Raw genomic sequence first — 20319 nt, forward strand, 5'->3', positions numbered from 1 at the left:
ATATACATAATCTTTGTATCGTATTAACGTAAAGGAAAAGAATCGTTGTATATCTGATATGTATACCTTTATTCTTTTATTCTCTATTTAATTGATCGTTCATTAAGTGCATATGTATATACATATGTATATAGGTACTTAGATACAAACGTACGTAACGTAAGTGGAAATAGTCTAATGAAACTATCGTTCGTATCGTTTCTCTCAAAGGAATAATGATCGGATATACAATAATCGTTATCGTTCTGGCAACGTGAGTGATTCGTAAAGATCCTGAATGGAGTTTTAAAGAAGGAAGGTCAATTACCGAAGAGAGATGTAACAAGAGTAACGAATACGTACTACGTCGTAGTAATAATAGCTAGTCCCGAAGTTTCTGAAGATCCCATTATGCTCGATAGAGGGTAACCAACCCATAGGATAACTATCGCGTGGCTATTGGCATCGGCAAATCGCATTTTCTCTAGTTGCGAGACTAGTCGCTATCCAAGTAAATACCAAAGGGGGAAACGGTTGAAAGCCGTTAAATTGTATCGAAGGAAGTTCGATTCGAGTAGGTGGACGCAAAGAAGAGGTCTGAGAGGCAAGTGGGTGAGGGTAGGGAGAGGGTGTACTGAAGTTATTCCAAGCTGTCTGGAAAGAACGCGGCGGAACATCGGGACAAAACTTTGTCTGGTCGAGTTAACGTGAGCCGCCATTTAAAAGGGCTGATTTTAAGCCGACTGCTATTACTGACCACGAGATAAACCACTGCGTCTATCCTGAAAACGTTTTATCCTGCTTTTATAAGCACACTTGGTATTAGAAAGGTTGGTGGAGAAGACGATAGCGGGGTGAAAAGGGGTGCGCCTAGAAGTAAGGAAGATCAATGCCTTTACATCGCGCGTTTATTCGATAGCAAACACGCGCTGAACTTCCGTTGTCCGTTCCGATTGCAACGAAGAGAAAATAAAAAGAATAACGTTAGGTCGATCTTTCTTTCCTTCGTACCTTTCTTCCCTTCCCTTCCGTTCCCTTCTACCTTCTTTCCTTAACGAAATTTATCGCGGCTGATAGAGTATTTTCGTGGGGGAAAACTCTGACCATATGTACGGAAAAGAAAGAGAGAGGTATCACCTACTTACGTAACGTACGTACCGAGAAATTACCTCGGTTCTTTCTCGTTTCTATACCTCGCTACGTTGATATTTATTTTATGTGTCTTTATATATATATATGCGAGTAGGAATGTACATTCTTATATATGCGAGGAAGAGATCGAAACAAAGAGAGGAAAGAGAAATTGAAGACACGGAATCAATATATGTGTATATATATATGTGTGTGTGTGTTTGTTTTATTCAATCTACTATACGATATCGCTTTTTTTTTGGCACGCACGCACGCATTCGCGAGTAGAGCACACGATTTTTACATTTCTTTCTTTTTTTCTTAATCCTCTAGGACTCATCCTCTCTCTCTCTCTCTCTCTCTCTCTCTCTCTCTCTCTCTCACATTCTCTCTTTTCCGTCTCCTATATTTTTTATAAAAAGCAACTATAATTCTACCAGAGATAAAAACGATTGAATCATGAAATAACGACTTTTATAACAACTATTATAACGAGTGGTGCTCGAGAGATTCCCACGATTCTTGAAATCTAAACGAGGAAAAGAAAGAGAAAGAAGGGTGTATTTCTTTGGCAAACTCACCACGTTTCGTGTTTTACACTTCTACAAACGTTAGCTAGATTTTACGTTTACTATGACCCTTCCAATTATGTGAACAAATAGAATTCAAAGGTAATTTAAATAAAATACAAACAAGGAAAAAGAAATAAGGAAAACAAAACATTTCACGATTAAAAATTAAATCTGTTGAGCTCTTATTGGCCGAAAATTAAACGAGTAAATATTGCATCTGAAATTGAGAAACTTTGTGGTCCGTTTCGAACGTTCATGTTCTTCGTTTCCTTGCTTCTTCAAGTAGTAAAGATCGATCGATATATCTATACATTCGACGTATGTACTTTGCGCATCCCTTATTTCCCCGGTGATTTCTTTATGTACTTACAAGGATATCTTTCATGTATCCACGAACATATCCTAAAGGTAAGCTTACGCACGTTTTTCTCTCGAAACTTCGTCCATTTGAAAGATCTTCTCGCGAAATCTCTCCTTCTCTCTCTTTCTCTCTCTCTCTCTCTCTCTCTCTCTCTCTCTCTCTCTTTTTCTCTGTTTGTCTTTTTCTCTTTCTGTTTCTCTATCTCTTTTTCTCTTCCTTTTCCGTATTTTAAACAAGACGAATTGTCTACAATATGCTGGCTTGCATTTCTAAAATATTCCTTTTGATCAACATAATACCAAATACGAAGAGAAAAATCCGAGTTGGATAAGGATATAAGAATAAGTTTAAAAGAAAAGAAAAAAAAAAGAAAAAGAAAAAGAAGGAGAATCATTAGAAATTTCTTTTGCTTTATCTTTCACATTTCTTTTTACCAACAGAAACAAACGCAGAAACGAAGAATCTTTTGGAAGAAATATATATTGCGAACTCAACCGCTTCCTTTTCTTTTTCTTATCCTCCATCTATCTATCTCTCTTTCCTTCTCTCTCGCTCCCTCTATCTACCTCTTTATTTCTCTCTTTCTTTCTCTCCCTCCTTTTTTTTCTTTATATTCTTCGAGAGTCTAAACTCGGTCGCGACACGCTACCGAACACGTAGAACCTAATGTTTGCCTGAGAAAAACTTAAGGGGCGAAGTTCTCCCACGAGGAAACTCGTTGGAGCCAGCCAGCTTCGTCTTCCTTTTCGTAAGTCCACGAACGGGTTCGTCGAGTTCGCTTTCCCGAAAAGTTTCCAAAGCTTGAAAAGTGTGGGCAATCGATAGATAGATAGATAGATAGATAGATAGATAGATAGATAGATAGATAGATAGATAGGCAGACAGCCTATCCTAAAGCTTTGCTTTTCGGGTTCGAGTTGGTCTGAAGGTTGGAGGAAAGTACCCAGCAGTCGATGAATTCTTTACCCCTACTAGTATTCACCAATACCACTATCATCCTTCTCTCTCTCTCTCTCTCTCTCTCTCTCTCTCTCTCTCTCTCTCTCTCTCTCTTTCTCTAACTCTCTAACTCTACACCAACTTTACTTCTCAAGGAAGAACTTTACGACACATACTTAGATTGTTAAAATGAGAGAGGGAGAATGATCGATGTTATCAAAATGGCTGATCCACGATGATCCGAACTTTTTTCGCGAGATTGAGTCCCATCATCGATCATTATGCGTATGCAATAGAGCCTAATACTAACTAAGTGTCATCGAAATGAAGATGTATGTATTTTATACGTATGCGTATGTGTATTTGTGTATAGTAACGCGCGCGTATCCATATACTTTTAAAAAAATATCATATTATGTAATAAAATGAAAAGAAAAGAAATACATGGAGAACTTTTTTCGATCAAAACGTTCGATCTTTAATTTCTTTTCCTTTTGATCCCTTATTTTTTTTTTTTTTCATTTTCCTTTTCTCTTTCGTAACTTGATCCTTTTATAACGAAGCTTCGAAACAACGAGCTTCGAAACTTTTCCGATCGGACCTATGCTTTTTTCCATGAGTTTTCTTTTTAGTTTTACTCTTTTTCTTTTATTACGTATCTATTTTGTTGTTGTTTCTTTCCATTGATTAAACGAAACCAAATGAAACGAGAAGCATTAAAACAATAGTTTCCTTTTTTCCCTCTGGATTCCCAACTCGATCGAATACATTTCTCGGCCGTTTGTTGTTTTTTTTCCTTTTTTTTTTTTGTTTAATACTATCATATGAGATTCGTAATTCTCGCTAATTATCTATCTCGTTAAACGATTCTTTGTTTCTAACTTTGCCAGGATAATAATATTTCATTCGTTCTCTCTTTTTCTTTTTCTTTCTCTCTCTCGAAATATCCTCATTTCGATAGGAACGAGCTAGCACAAGTCGTAAAGTTTCTTTCGTTCCATTTCTTTACGAATATGTCAGGAAGAGCGCGAGCACCTTGTTATCTAAAGTCTCGAGACACTGAAAGTCGTGAGGTTATCTCATCATTTTTATTTTTCTTTCTTCCAGAAAACTCATACACACACACACATGTATATATGTGTGTGTGTGTGTGTGTGTGTGTGTGTGTGTGTGTGTGTAGAGAGAGAAATATAAAGCTAAATAATTTTCCAACAAGAAACCAATGATATAAACACACGTACAACGTTCGTAAAATAAAAAAGAATAAATCTAATACAATCTCGAAACATAAAATATAATTGATTCTAATATTAAAAGAAATAACTTATCGATCATTAACATATTATTACAAACATATATTCAATTTTTATAACAACATACCGAAAGAGAGTTCTAAAGGAAGCCTTAAAAAGAACAACTTTTTTGAATCTTCCGAACCTCCAACGAGCTCATATAAAAAGACAGAGAAGACTAGGGAACAGAGAGAGAAAAAAAGAAAGAGAAACGTCTCGCAACTAACAAAGTTTCTCGACTTACCTTTCCGAAAGTCTCGAAAAGGGGTAGAGCGAATCGTAGGGGTAAGGAACGGTAGTTTTCTCAAGTCTCTCGGAGTCAAGAACTCAACGCGTTCATGTGCTTCGCCTACTCCAAACGGTTTCTACTCGTGTCCACGTTAGTGCTGACGTGATGTTGATGTTACTACTACTATTACTACTACTATTACTACTGCTGCTGCTACGTCGATGGTGATGATGGTGGTGGTGGTGGTGATAGTGGTGGTGGTGGTACCGCGAGGGTTAAAAACTGCAAGGCGACCAAAGCTGCTCGCTCGAGAGCAAAAGGGAACGAACCGTTCATTAAAATGTGTTCCTGCCTGCGGTAATTACGCGTTTAATTATTTAAACGAGTGACCCGGCATTCAGCAAGATTTCATCCCTCCTCTAACCTTATCCCTTCATTCCTCTCTCTCTCTCTCTCTCTCTCTTCTTTCCTCTTCTTTTTGATTTCTCTCTCTTTTTTCTTCATTCGCCAGTTGGATTCGTTCCTTTTGCTACTTTCCTTCTCAGTTTTCCTCTTCTCTCTCTATCTCTCTCTCTCTCTCTCTCTCTCTCTCTCTCTCTCTCTCTCTCTCTCTCTCTCTCTCTCTCTCACTTTTTCTCTCTGACTCAGACATCCTTTTAACATCAACACTTAAACATGGAAATGACATTCGTGCAATTCCGGAAAATACACGTTATACCTAAAAGCTCTACTTAATTACTGAGAGGAAGAAAAAACATATAGTCTCTGACTCGATGTACTTTCACTTTGTCTAATCTCTCTTTCACTCTCTCTCATTCCCTCTCTCTCTCTCTCTCTCTCTCTCTCTCTCTCTCTCTCTCTCTCTCTCTCTTTCGTTATTATCAATTAAAAGATGCAAATAAAATGTTACATTGACAATGACAAAAATAGAAATCGATCATACAAAGCATCGTATTTTTTATTCAAATTTAAATTGAATAAACTCTTGATTCATCGTCGACGCTTTATTATTTACTAGGATATGAACTTTGTCTCAAGTTTGCTCGTAATTAGAAGAACGATCTTATTTTCAAAGAAATGTAAACACCAAATTCCATCCTTTTTTCACCCCTTTTCAAGCATGTTCTTTAATGCACGTGAATGAAACTCTCTCCAAGAGGTTCACTCATAGGAACAACACATAGCTTGCCATATGCTCCCTTCTTTTTCTTTTCCCTAATTACCTCTTTCCTCTCTCTCTCTCTCTCTCTCTCTTTCTCTCTCTCACTCTCTCTATCTATCTATTTATCTATCTCTATCTTTCTTTTTTCCGTTGGAACGCGACAGAAATGGGACTTGGTTTATTATCGTATTTGCGTATGATGATAACCATAAGCAAACGTATACTTAATTGGACATACAAACTGGCCGACTCGAATGTACGTTTCAAACCACTTCTCTCTCTCTCTCTCTCTCTCTCTCTCTCTTACTCTTTTTCTATCTGTCCACCTCTTTTTTTCTGTCTACGAGCCCTTCTGAAGCACTATTTCACTTCTTAGTTCTTGATGCACGGAACACGCGTGAATGGAAAGAACGAGCGGCTTCCCGGCGAAACGATTTTCAAACGAGCCGGCTTTCAAGCCGGTAGAAAAACTTATCTGAAATGACATCGGCCGGTCCCTCGTGTATATATACTAGCGGCCAAAAGGATTTATCCTTCAAAGAGAGCGGGATGTTGGTAGCTTCGAGGATAGGGGGAAAAAGGGGGTTAGAGGGAGTAAGTTATTGTCAACTTGCTCTCTTTCTTTCTCTCTCTCTCTCTTTTTCTCTCTTTCTCGAAGGTCGACTCGCACTTTCAAGCGTAGTTTCGTCGACGATACGACGGAGAAAAAAAATTGAAAAGAAAAACGTTCCATCGTGTAATCTTTGCGATAAAAACGATAATAATCTAAATTTCAATAGGTAGTCGACGTTGTGATTCATACTTCATTAAAAAAAAAAAAAAAAAAAGAAAGAAAGAAAAGAAATGTTTAATAATTCTTTTCTATCAAATAATAATAACTTTCGTGATACTTGAGGAATTAAGAAAATTGATTAAACATCATTTGAAAATTTTCAATTAATTTCTTATCGAAATCAATAATTTTAATCATAAGTCGCATACGATGTTTCTTTTTACGTTATAAAAATGTACATATATATATATGGATAACCGAATGAATGAACTTTCGAATTCCAACATTAGTCGTATCAATCGATTTGAATGTTACGTCCTGTATAGAAAACGTTCCAAAATTCGAACAAAATGCTTTCTCACATGCGACACGTATATCATAACGTCCGATATAAAATGGAAGATTGGTACGTGCGCTTACAAGTAACAACGAGGAGAGTTACGAGCTGGCGCGTTGAAAGATCGTCGATCGTTTTCTTAGGAGATGAAGATGCTGCTCTTTTCCGTGAGATCCTCATTTTTCTTGTTTTTCGTTTTATCTTTGCGACGCTATCATGTCAAAGATGACCCAAGATGGCACGAGAATAATATATGAGAGTCGACACTGTGCTCCCTGCACAAAAGAAGGAAGAAATGATATCGAGTATCTCCTCCTCCTCTTTTATTCTTCATTCTGCCTCTCCTATTTCTCTCTGTCTCTCTTTCTCTCTCTATTACTCTCTTTCTCTCTCTCTCTTTCTGCCTCTCTCCATGTGAAATCGTTTTTCCACATTGGTATGACGATACTTTTTTTTATTAATTATTATCGGCCGAAACCGAGAAACGTATTCCCATACATACTTAATACCTCGAAAGCGATCGAAAAATGGCTTCCGATGAATATTCAACGCGTTCAATTTATCCGCACGCTCGCTTTATTAAATTTACGCTGGCTCGTATAACTATACCAGAACAAAAACCAAGTTCATATCTTTCAAGTCGTATTAAAAACTTACTTTACTTCTTTTTTATCGATCAATCCTAACGATCAGCAGTCGTCAGATAATATTTTAGAAATTATAAATGCGACCGAAATCGTTAAAAATACATACGTCGTAATAAACTAAACAAAGGAATACGTTCGCGATAGATCGAAGACGAGTAATAACAATCTTTGAAACGTTTCGTTTGAATAGCTCGATTGTTCGCGATAAATTCACGCTCGCGCACGCACACGTACATACAAAAAGAGAAAGAAAGAGAGACACTCATACGTACAAATGTACGGTGCATAGATACTGAGATAGATTTTGCGAATTCACTTGGAAAGTTCTACCAAGAAAGGATCAAAATTCCAACGTTCTCGATCTATAAATTCTCACGATCTCGACGTTGCGAAAACGTTATATATCCCGGAGGGACCCGGCAAGTTATCCCTCCACGAATTTCTAATCTCCGAAACAGCGAAACGACTTTACCGTTTCTCGCCCGAGCAAAATGATTTTTCACCGGGTTCCTTTTATACACTTTATATTGGCTTTACCCCGGAGGAATCGAGAACGACGATTTATCCGAAAATAGACGAGATAGAGAGGAAAAGAAGTAGAAGATGAGGAAGGTAGAGTTAGAGAAGGGGAGGAAGGAAGGAAAGAGGGGAAGAACAGGAAGAGGAAGGAGAAGGAAAAGGACGACGAGGGTGTATATCGAACGAAAGTGCAAAGAAGTAAGAAAAAGAAAAATGAGAAGGTAGTCTTCTTGGATAGGACGACATAGGAGGGTAAAGTTAATTCCAGCGATTTCTACGAATTCGCAGAAATATCGTTGCCGCCTCGCTGGATATCTTGCGCATATTGGCTTCATTTGCACATTTCGTTTCATCCACGTAGCTCTCTTCTCACATCCCTCCTCATCTCTTCCCCTTCCTGTTTCTTCCACAACGTCCTCCTACTTTTCTCGACGAACAGCTTCCCGTCGTCGTGTCATCGTTTTCGTCTTCGTCTTCTTCTTCTTCTTCTTCTTCCTCTCGTCCTATTTTCTCCTTACTCGCAATTTTATCCTCGCTTACGTATTTCCACTACCTGCTCTGTATCGTGAAAAGAAGAGAGAGAGAGAGAGAGAGAGAGAACTCCTACGGTTACCCAATGTCGTCCCAACGTTTCTCGAAAAGCTCCCAATTTTCGACGCTCGAAAAAAAAACCGAACGACGAAGGAATTCTATGCGAATCGTTACAATCTGCACTCGACTCGTCGAGAAAACGAGAAAGAACCAGAGAGAGAGAGAGAGAGAGAGAGAGAGAGAGAGAGAAGGAGAAATGTAGCGAAGAAAAATAAAAAAGAAAAAGTGTTTTTTTTCGTGTCCTACACGAAGTACCTTCTTTTCCAAGTTTCTTTATATTTTATTTCTTTTATTTGCTACTTAAAAGACCAACGATTCGATATATTTATCTTAATAAAACTTTTTCTATACGTACATTCGATGCCTTACCTTTTCTCGTTTAAATTAAATTGTCATTCTCTCTCTATCTATCTCTCTCTTTCTTTCTTTCTTTCCCTTTTACTGTCTTGTCGTTCTCGTGAAAAAGATAGTAGAGGTAACATTTTAGAATTACGAGGTCAATTTCCCTCGGCAAAACTCGAAATAAAGTCTATAGAAAAAGGTAGACGCTAGTCTCTAGGAAAGAGAACTATATCTCGCATATACTTTTCTACGTTAGCCACTCGGTGGGTTCTCCCTATATTTTCTTTTCGACCCCTTACTACCACTTACTAGAATACTATACCTACTGTGCTACTGGTCTTTCTACACTTCTCTATCTTTCTCTGTACCGTTCTCACACAAGTAAGTCTCCATCCAGTCGTTCAGCTTATCAGGAAATCCATCTCTCGCTCTGCCATCCGACGGTTGATTAAATTCAACCGGCCATACCTTTATCCCCAGAGAATCTGCTGGCATGGCCGACTTGCGCCGAAGCCGACGAGATTACACGTGACATCGTACTGGGACTCCATATCCGTCTACGAGTCTTTCCTTTTGAATGAATCTTTTCTTACGAATATATTTTTATTAAAAGAAAAAAATGAAAGGAAAAAGAAATAAATAAAAAGGAAAAGAAAACGAAAGCTTATCAAACTGCAAATTTATACAATTTATTTCTTTCTCTCTCTCTCTCTCTCTCTCTCTCTCTCTCTCTCTCTCTCATTTTTTTCTTGAGTTAAATTCAAGTAATGTACGTTCAATATGACGATATATAAAAGCAAAAGGTAAAAGAGAGAAAAAAAGAAAGAAATTCGAAGGAAAGTATCATGAAATCGCTACGTTTATGAGCGGCTGTTTGTACACGAGAAATTTCACTGGCTTCATAAAACGTTCCCGTAGAATCGCAGAGAGTAGTTTCTCTTGTCCGACTATTTAAACCTTTTATCCCTACCACTTTTCCTTATTCAGTCTCTCTCTCGTGCGGTGGTGCATCGTCCCCGCAAACCATCAACCACCTACTTTCTGAATACTCTCACTTAGCCAATAAAGACTTTCCTTTTCTCTCTCTCTCTCTCTCTCCCCCTTTCTCTCTTTCTTTCTTTATGTATATATAACTATATATAGATTTCTCTCTCACCCTTTGAAACTGTTTTCCTTTATCGTCTATCGTTCGTCTTCCTTTGAGTCGATTAAAGTTAACAAAAAATAAAAAGGAAAAGAATGGAAATATCTTTATCTCGATCCTATAATACCACTCTCCACCTCGCATTATACAATCCTTTTCTTTTTCTCTAATAACGAGATTTGATAGACTACAGGAATATTTCCTAAATGAGCGATCGCTTACGAATAAAATGTCTACTAACGAATGAACATCAGAATGAAATTTTAATTCACCGACGTGAAAAAGTTTTCTTTTCGCAAATGAACCTCTTATCTTTGTCGATAACAACGAAATATTTAATAAGACGCCTTAATAGAAATCTAATTTAGACTTCATCCGACTTCAGATTGAAAATAATACATTTTTCCGTAATGTCGCTAAATCTTTAAAGAGAGATCCATTATACTCCGTTAGTCCTATAAGCCCTATCCACCCTTTCAAAAAAATCGACCACGTTTCTACCTTCGTGTCCGCTCTCGTTTGCTTTAGTTTCCTTTTTTACGACGACGAGCGTAAATCCTCGAGCGAGAAAGTCGTCTCGTTTTCATCCCCATTTCCTCACCATATCTTTCTCACTCCATTCCTCTTTTCATCCCCTCTCAGCTCCATTTTCCCTCTCTCTCTCTCTCTCTCCCTTCTCCTCCTCTTCCTCCTCCTCCTCCTCCTCCTTTAACGTTACAACTCTCTTCAACGTCCTCAACGATGATCCACGAAGCTTAATTTAAGAAAGCGCCCCGACTGAAAAGTTAACGAGCGTGTTTATCATCACATAAACGCGTTCTATGCCACGAGTTGACAAACAACGAGTGGAGAATATTATATATGAGAGAGAGACTGAGAGAGAGAGAGAGAGAAAGAGAGAGAGAGAGAGAATAATACAGTTGGCCGACAAACAACGCTATGTCGTGCGTTCTCACGTCCGTAATAACGACAACGTAGGTGAGAGCGCTTTTGAAACTGGAAAAGCAAAGCTTATCTCTCGGTGCAAATGCCTAGACGAATGATAATCCTGTTCAAAACAATATGATGCTTCAAAAACAATATGATGCTTGAAAAAAGAAATTATAATAAAACCGACGCAAAAAAAAAAAAGGAAAAGAAAAAGGAAATGACACTTTTAATCATCGATTAATATACAAACTGATAGGAATTCATTTAAATATAAATAATCCAATCTATAAATAATTTATAGAGAGTACATTTGGATGTTAATTTTTATAAAGAAATTTTGCTTTATCTGTTTCTTTTTCTTTTGTATATGCAATGATACGTTTTTTAATATAACAATGATCAAAATATAAATCCAACGAAAATTCTCGCACGTTCGAATCTATTAAAGAATACTTTACTTCTACTTATTCGAATAATATAATTTTTTATCACAAGAATTTGTTTAAATTCGATTTTGTTTTCCTCGAAATATCTATTGAAATATTTTAATAAGTTTGTTCTATCTCTCAGGTTATAAAATTTATATCAATAATTTAACGTAATATATAATTTTATTACAATTTCCTGTATTTATTTTTCTTTTCCTTTCTTTTCCAGTCCTCACGGTGTCCGGATATGACGTAAGAGTAAACAGATCGCCAGTAGTGGAGGGTTGCAACGCGGTGCTATCTTGTACGGCACGAGAAGACATCAAAGAACATCTTACCGTCACTTCGTGGTTTCGAGACGACGCTATACTTTTGCCCGGAAGCACGGACACCGGTAAGTTTCTATGTTTTGTCTACTAGTATTCAGATTTTTCGGTTCAAACGGTTCGTTACTGTTTGATGAGAATACTAAAATTCCTTTGAAAGTCAAAATTGTATTAAATAGAAAAAAGAGAGAGACAAAAAGAAAAAGAACAAGATTATTTTTTATATTCGGAAATAATGAACAAATAAAATAAATAAAAAGATCCTCGTTACATGTCGTTTTAAATTTATGAAAAATGTAAAAGAATTTTTAACACACATATTTATTCATTGATAAGCAATAAATGATTCGGGTGACTTCATTATATAAACTCAGTCATTTTTTGTTGACATATTATATATGTATATTAAATATATATATAAAATATATATACAGAGAGAGAGAGAGAGAAAGAAAGACGTAATAATAATTGCAAACAAGTCACGAACATTCGCTCGAAACGTAATATTGATGATGCCGATGCAACGACGAGACACGACATGCTGTCTGAATGCAATCGAGTCGAAGCGAGCTCGACAATTAGATTCCTTCTTGTGGCTTATCGAGATGCCACCCTCGGAGCTGCAGCACAACCCCTTACTGTTTCTTGCCTCGTTGAATGTCGTCTTGGGTTAAGCGGGTTGAAGGAATAAAGAATTTTTTTTTTCTGTCAGCAGTTTGATATAAATAGGGTTCGAATGCCAAAAGAGGGAAAGAAAAATAGGAAATAATAAAAACAAGAAATAATATGAAAACGACGCTGTAAAAATACGACGCTTGTTGTACGTCAGCAAAGCGATAAATAATATTCGAGTTAACGTAAAATACTCGTCCTATTTTTGTTTCTTCTTTCTTTTATGAAATCAATCTTTCAAACACGCGATCTTGATTTTCTACGGGAAACAATTATATCACAAAACTTCTATATCCGACGATAATACAAGGATATATGATTTTGATTGTGTTTCCTTGTCTATAACTACTAGTGATAAAAGTCAACATTCGTAGATCTAAAAAAGTAAAGGAGGACGCTTAAAACTTCCGAGAAATAAAAGGCTTCTCATCCGTCTGTTACTACATCGACAGTGTTCGATCTCGTTCATGGGAACGCGACACATTCGTGAAAGTCGAATACCGGAAAAGAGATTGACGCTAAGAAAAGAAAAAGAAAGAGAAAAAGAAAAAGAGGAAGAAGAAGGGATGTAGCAAAGGCGAAAGGGGATAAAGCTGCGAGCGACATACCGCGAATGTAACGTCGTTCTATTCGACTGCTACTGAAAGAGAGAAAGAGAGAAAGAGAGAGAAAATGAGTAAAACTCAGAGAGAATTTCCGACATATATCGAATCGAAGGAAGGAAAACGTCCTAGGGAAGCCGTTTTCTTTCGCTATATATACCACCAAAGTGGAAAGCGTTATTGGAAATGGCTGGAAAAAAAAGGTAAAAGACTAAAAATAAATTTCAACGCGATTCGAATGGGTTCGAGACTAACGCGTAAATATTGACGTCGCGATCTAGATATTTTAAATACGTATATAGCAAATAATATCAATGCGTTTGATGATATATTATAAAACACGTGACTCGAAGGATGGTATTTAAAAAATATATAACAATAACAATAACAATAATAATAATAATAAATAATCCACAATTCCATAAACTAACGATTATTTTTATAAGCAAGTTTCACCATCGATTTTCTCCGTTTATAAAATACCAACGAAAAACGAAATATTCCGATCTTACGCAAAATAAAAAAAATGGAACACGAGTTTCGATGACGTTGGTTGGTACAAAAATCTGCGTGTGCATAAAGTCGTAGTTGATATTACGATTGAAAGATCTGAATTTCTTGTATCGATGGCTAAAGGTCGACTCATCTCGTGTTTCTATTTTAATCCATGTATTTCTCTTTCCTCGTCTTTATATCACTTCTCTCTTTCTCTTTCTCTTTCTCTTACTCTCTCTCTCTCTCTCTCTCTCTCTCTCTCTCTCTCTCTCTCTCTCTTTCTTTTTCTTTTTCAATACCGTAACCATTCCTAGCACTGATTGGTAACGGTGTTGCTCCACACAGAAATGGCTTTATACTTTTAATCATAACCACCCCCCGGAAATAGGTGCTCGACCCTGTTCCGCTTTTTTAGTAAGCGAAGCACTCACGAACCGTCATCGCGAACTCTTTCATGGTCTCTAACAACTGCGAATACGAAGTGTAACGCTTTTTCTTTTTCTCTCTTTCTCTCTCTCTCTCTCTCTCTCTCTCTCTCTACATATATATATATACATACATCTGTGTACGTCTGTACACGTGTATTCATACGTGTGACTCTTTCTCCTTCTTCTTCTTCTTCTATCTTTGTCACTCTCTCTCTTTCTCTCTCTCTTTTTCTATTTTTCTTTCTTTGTCCACTTACTACGGCTCGTTTCCTCGTCATCTCACGAGAACGAACACGACCTAACTTCGATACAAAGATATCCTCTCTTTTCTCTTTTACTTCAAGTCAACGAAAGATAAGTGGAGAACAGTTAAAAATATCTTTCTCTATCTTTAAATTCTACATTGGAGATCGGTAAAATCGATTTCTATGATTACTGATGAATCGGTGATTAAAAATTTCACTCGTTAGTATTAAGAAAAAGAATATCGTTGATATAAAAGGAAAGAAAAAAGAGAGGACGAAAAAGAGTAAGGAATCTTATAGAGAAACTAATCTCAGAAAATCTTCTCGTTCGATGAAAACATGAGTGAGTCGCTTATCCAAGCGTTTTAATATCGAAAATGGCAAGTACAAACACAAGAAAATATGGAAATCCAGATAAGTTGACGCATATTACGAAATACATACGTATACATATGTCTCGTAAGAAACAAATATGGAAAGAGACGAGAAGTTTTTTTCTTTTTTTTTTTTTCTATATAACTTGATGCCCTAGAAATACTAAAATGAAAGGAGAAGGAAAGATGTATAAATTCGGAGAGTCAAATGCTCGTCGACTTCTTCGAAACCTTAGTTCTGCTTATACTTTTTCCAAGATGATGAAAAAGAAAAGTAAATAAATAAAGAGAGACCGTCTTGTCTAACGATTATAAGTTTTCTCTAGCTTTTCTTCGTTCTTCCGTTACTTCATCTGAAACAAACAACGATGAGAAAATAAAATAGATTACATTTCATATTTACATAGATTGCGATTTATTTCCCCTTTAAAAAGAAGTATTAAAAATGCAAAGAAAATATTTTAAACGAATGTGTACGATGTTATATCATATGTATAAATAAAAAAAAAATAATAATAATAATGATAATGATAATAGTAATAATGATAATAATACTAACAATATTTTTTTTCTCTGCGTTTTCTTATCAAACTAAACTCTCCGGAAGATATCTAAAGATATTAATACCCCATCTAAAACATAAGAAGATATAATGACACCAAACTTTATATTTACGAAAGAAAAAGAAGAGAAAGAGAAAGAAAAAGAAAAACACGAGAAAAAATTGAAACTTTTCGAATGAACGTTTGACCATAAAGAAGAATCGGAAACTCGAACAAAAGATCTCGATCAAATGTTGAAAGTTTGTGAACCCGAAGATGTCCGTGCACCCGCTAGTGTGATATGTGCGAACGTTTTCAAAAACAAAGTGTACCACTTCACGCTGGTTCGCCACAAATTATCGTACGTGGGCACAGTTAACTCGATTTTGCTTTGTGAGAGTAACAATTTAATGAGAAGGAAGATGGATGTGTTTTCCCGTCGAGAATTCTTTTGCCAAGAGGCAACGTACACACAAACACACATACACATATACACATTTTCTCTCTCTCTCTCTCTCTCTCTCTCTCTCTCTCTCTCTCTCTCTCTCTCTCTCTCGTTCTCTCTTTCGCTATTTCTCTTTCTCTCAACAGAACATATTAACGTGTCAGGGATGAGATCATGATTGTAGAAAGATAACGCGGTAACTGCCAAGTAACTCCCATTTATCAATCCACGACGACCTCATGAAAGTTTCAATGGAATTTATCGAATACTCGGTTCTTTTTCTTTCTTTCTCTCTCTCTTTCTTTCTCTTCTCTCTCTCTCTCTTTCTCTTTGGTTCGGTCTCATCTTCCCTTTCTGGAAGAGTCCTCCTCCCATCTTTTTCCTCTTCGAATAAATTCTTTCATCGTAATTGGATATCTTGTATCATCGTTTTCTACTTCCATCCCTTACGAACTATACCTTATTATTAAACCGAAAATTAAAAATGTTTTAATGAAATATTTAAAAAGATAAAACATACTTCATAATTAATAATTAAACTAATTATTCGATCGATGAAACAACCGATTGAATGTTATTTAGATTTTACGTAAATACACATACCTATTGTATACCAAATAGGTATGCACGTATAATCCAAGCTTATATAAGTACATATACATAGTTATATAATTAGGTATTATAGACATTTCATTCGACCAGCTAATTTCAACAATTAGTACGAAACCGAATAGCCAATTACGAGGGACCACTAAAAAATATATACTGTTAAAGGTATACTCACGTGTATCATGGCTATATACATGGTACATATACATACACATTTTAAGATCCTTACACGTGAGAGCCAGGTTTAATCGTGTAACAGGCTGGCTTACGGGTAAATTACTCGCGCTTATTAAAGCGGACTTTTAGTCGTCCGAGAATGAACCTACTCCGCTAACACAGAATTTCCATCGCCTTGGCGTTGACACGTGTGCGCTCGAGCATGAACACTTATACATTCACAAACGAAACTGGCATAATATATACTCGTAATAGCAATGAAAAGAGAGAGAGAGAAAGAGAGAAAGAGAAGGAAGAACTCTCTTACTCTGCAACGACGTAGCATCCGGTTCACAATGAGATGTCAACATTGTCCGGTACATTTTCTAAATAAGAAAGAGAAAGACAAAGAGAGAGTCTTACAAAACGAGAGAGAATACGAATCGTCGACTATAGTACTAAGAGGATAAATCTAGCGCGTTGGCTAATGCATGAGAAACACTCTCTTTCTCCCTCTCTCTCTCTCTCTCTCTCCCTTTCTCTCTATTTCTCTCTATACGAATTCTCACCTTTCTTTCTCTTCGGAAGAGCTCCATCGAAATGAACGTTGCGACGTCGAAAAGGGAACTGAATGTTTCGAGTAAAGTATCTCATATACGTACGTAAGTATACACATAGAGGTCATCTTCTTTACTAACATATCAAAATAAACGGAACAAAGGAAAAATGTAAATAAAGTGAAGAAACCTTTAAGTCGATTTACCGAAGCGACGAGACAAAACGTGTGTTTGTATAATATATACATACGTATGTATACAATTCTATATATATATATACATGTATATGAAGATAGAAGATAGAAGATAGAATACGAAAAGGGTGACTTAGAGAGAACGAGGATGAGGTAAAGTGGTGCTTTACGACAGATAGCTCGGGTATAACGTGATGCAGACGTATACACATAGAAATGTACGCAAACGCGCGCGCGTACGTAACCATGCACGCACGTACGTATATATGTACGACGCATGCATGCACACGTGACGCCGTCCGATTTGGATCGTCCTGTGCGCGCTCAACCATTCATGTCCCATACATATTTATGTCGCTTGGTTACACGTAACATGTACATATATAGATATACATATGTATGTATATATAATGTATATGTGTGTATACAACATACATACATATATATATATTATATATATGTGGGTAGAAGGGCTATCACAGGGAGAATCACCTCGTGTGTCGGGGCGTGATACGTTTGTTTCGTAACTAGGTGCATAGAGAGAGAGAGAGAGAGAGAGAGAGAGAGAGAGAGGTAGGAGAAGAGGGAGAGTGCAAGAAAGAGGGAGAATACACACGCATGTAGCATGCAAGACAGCTGCTTACCCTACTACGAGGCTTGCTCGACGACGTATACTCGCTGTTATCGTCCAGCATACTCTTGGTCCAGAGAGATTCCAACGAGAATATGAGAGATAGAGAGAGAGAGAGAGAGAGAGAATAAGAGAGAGGGTAAAGGAAAGCATTGTCTTTCGTCAAAGCTAAAGTTCCGTCGATCCCTTATCAAGCTTCCCTCTAGAATCCTTTCTACTCCTTTCGAAGACAATGTATATATATATATATATATATATATATATATATATATATATATGGGGTTTCTTCTAGGACAACATCTTACATGAGATTCTTGTTGTTGTGTTGTTGTTGTTGTTGTAGCTCTTCCTAACGCAGTCTTTTCGAAAATGATATCTTTAAAATCCAATAGAGTTTACTTTCGATGGAAATGTACACGGATGCATATGTGTGTGTGTATGTATATGTACTACTATCGAAAAGGATGAAAGTCTCGTGAGAATGAAAGAAGGGAAAAATTTGTAGATTTTAACTTGTGTGTATTATAAATAACAATGAATTGTTTTTAATATAAATAATTTATTGTTAGATATAATACTTTAGATTTGCTTTATGATTCATAATATATATGCGATTCATAGAATAGATATATATACGTGTATGTATGTTTTATTATATTATATTGTATAATATATTCTTGATTGTTGAATAAAAAGTACGATTTTATCAGGTTAATAAAATATTATTTTAATAAGTACTGTAATCAAGTTTTTCATTTTAAAATTTTCATTTTAATAAAGTCACACACACACGCACACATGTGGTGCACATACAAGTGCACATATCTGAATCTTGTTATTTCCTTACTTCTATCTTTCTATCAACGTTTTCTAGAAAAGATTTATTCCATATAACGTGACAAAAAGTATAAAAGAAAGAAATACATGAGAAGCATATCTCGACAAACACGTTTCCTTAAACTTTATCGCAAACTTGCAGTCACCGTTACATGTATTAAATCGAAAATTTACGTCGATGGAAATCCACGTAGAAGCCACGTGAATCAGCTTTAACAAACGCTGCTATAAAGTTTACGCGGATGCTTCTGATGTAACGCGTTACCTGTTATAAGCAGCTGAATGCATCAGGAAAGCGAGAGGATAGCACAATAGAGAAGATCTAGAGCGGACTGATGCGTATCGTATCTCACGACTCGTGTTACCACGCATTCGACGATGACGTTGACGACACATGACGCTGTGACACTCGTCGATATACTTATCCTTCGGTTTCTGCGTTCGCTTAACAAGGATACTCGATGAAAATCGAACGTTTCGTGCGAAAATAAAAATTACGTACGAACGTTTTTTTCTTTTTTTCTCTCTCTCTCTCTCTCTATCTCTCTCTTTTCTCTTTTTTTTTCATCAAATTAAAACAAATCCTATTTTGACACGTTGACTATCTACTACGATTTTTATTAGAAATGAATAAAACAAAAGAGATGATTTTTTATCCGATAAGTAGTTATTTCCTTTATGTTCCTTGACAAATTGTAATCAAAAACGTAAGAAATTCTCTTAACGAGATTACGTTCGAAATGATGTGCGCTATATTTATACACGCGTACTATCATATCAGTATTAATATAAATTATTTCATGGAAAGTTCTAAATATTATTTGATGTATTACAATGTTTTCTCAATATACGAGAAGAAAGAAAAAGAAAAAGAAAAAGAAGAAGAAGTTTTCTTGCTCGAGGGAAGAAAAGGAATTTGATCGTGTGGTGTTCGGTGTAGGATCGAAACGCGAAAGAAAAGATGGAAAGGAAGAAGTTCAGGAGAAAAGTCGATAAAGTGTGGATTCTCTAGCATTTTCGAGAACAAACGTCGTACCTACGTACGTACATATATACATACATACGTATGTACGTACATGTCTTCGAAAAAAGAAGAGAGAAAAAAGAAAAAAAAAGAAAGATAGAGATAAAGATAAAGATCCGAACATACACGTCGTTCACCCTCTCTCACATCCACCCCTATACTCGTTCCAAGTTACCTACCTTCTACCAGCACCCTTCCCCACAGTATACCTCCTCACGATTCGCCGCCGTACCGCAACAAGACGGACCAAGTTACGAGAATACGGGCTATTTATCTCCGTATTTTTATTCCGTCCGCGAAGGCGATATTAAATTGCTTCTTTCCTACCACTAGCTTGTGCTGGTTGGGTCTTGGGGTGAGTCGAAGAAGGAGGGGTAGTTTCTACTCTCTATCCAACGCAACTCTCTGATCTTCTCTTTATCTCTCTCTCTCTCTCTTTTCTTTTTCTATTTCTTCAGTTACATCGCATCTTCCTTCTTCTTTCTTCCCTTCCTCGTTGTAGAGACATTCCCCGTACTTTCATATAACACAAGGATACTCCAACTCGTGCGCGGAAACCAATGTCGTTGACATTTTACGAATTCCAAAGAACTCTGCGAATCCTCGTAGATAGGAGTCCGTAAATACAGGAACGTGTTTCTCTCTTCAGGATAAACGCTTTTAAATATTTTCTCGAAGAAACACGAGAGAGAGAGAGAGAGAGAGAGAGAAAACGAGAAAAAAGAGAGAGAAAGAGAATGAAGAAAAAAGCAAACTAACAAAATATTTTATAAATTCTTTGATAAGAAATTCTCAAGATAGTTCAAG

At 36.5% G+C, this 20319-nt stretch overlaps 1 protein-coding gene across 32 annotated transcripts in view; it reads left to right on the forward strand.

The window, feature by feature from the left end:
- LOC127063756 (cell adhesion molecule Dscam2) overlaps positions 1-20319 on the forward strand; it is a 162374-nt gene that overhangs the window by 127613 nt on the left and 14442 nt on the right. For all 32 annotated transcript variants that reach the window (XR_007781469.1, XM_050993902.1, XM_050993913.1 and 29 more), the window contains one exon: positions 11605-11769. Coding sequence is in view for 31 of the 32 variants with exons in the window: in XM_050993902.1 (XP_050849859.1) it covers positions 11605-11769 (165 nt within the window). In the remaining variant the exon portion in view is untranslated. The remainder of the gene's footprint in view (positions 1-11604; positions 11770-20319) is intronic.

The sequence above is a fragment of the Vespula vulgaris genome, chromosome 5 (assembly GCF_905475345.1).
Source record: "Vespula vulgaris chromosome 5, iyVesVulg1.1, whole genome shotgun sequence".
Classification (NCBI taxonomy): domain Eukaryota; kingdom Metazoa; phylum Arthropoda; class Insecta; order Hymenoptera; family Vespidae; genus Vespula; species Vespula vulgaris.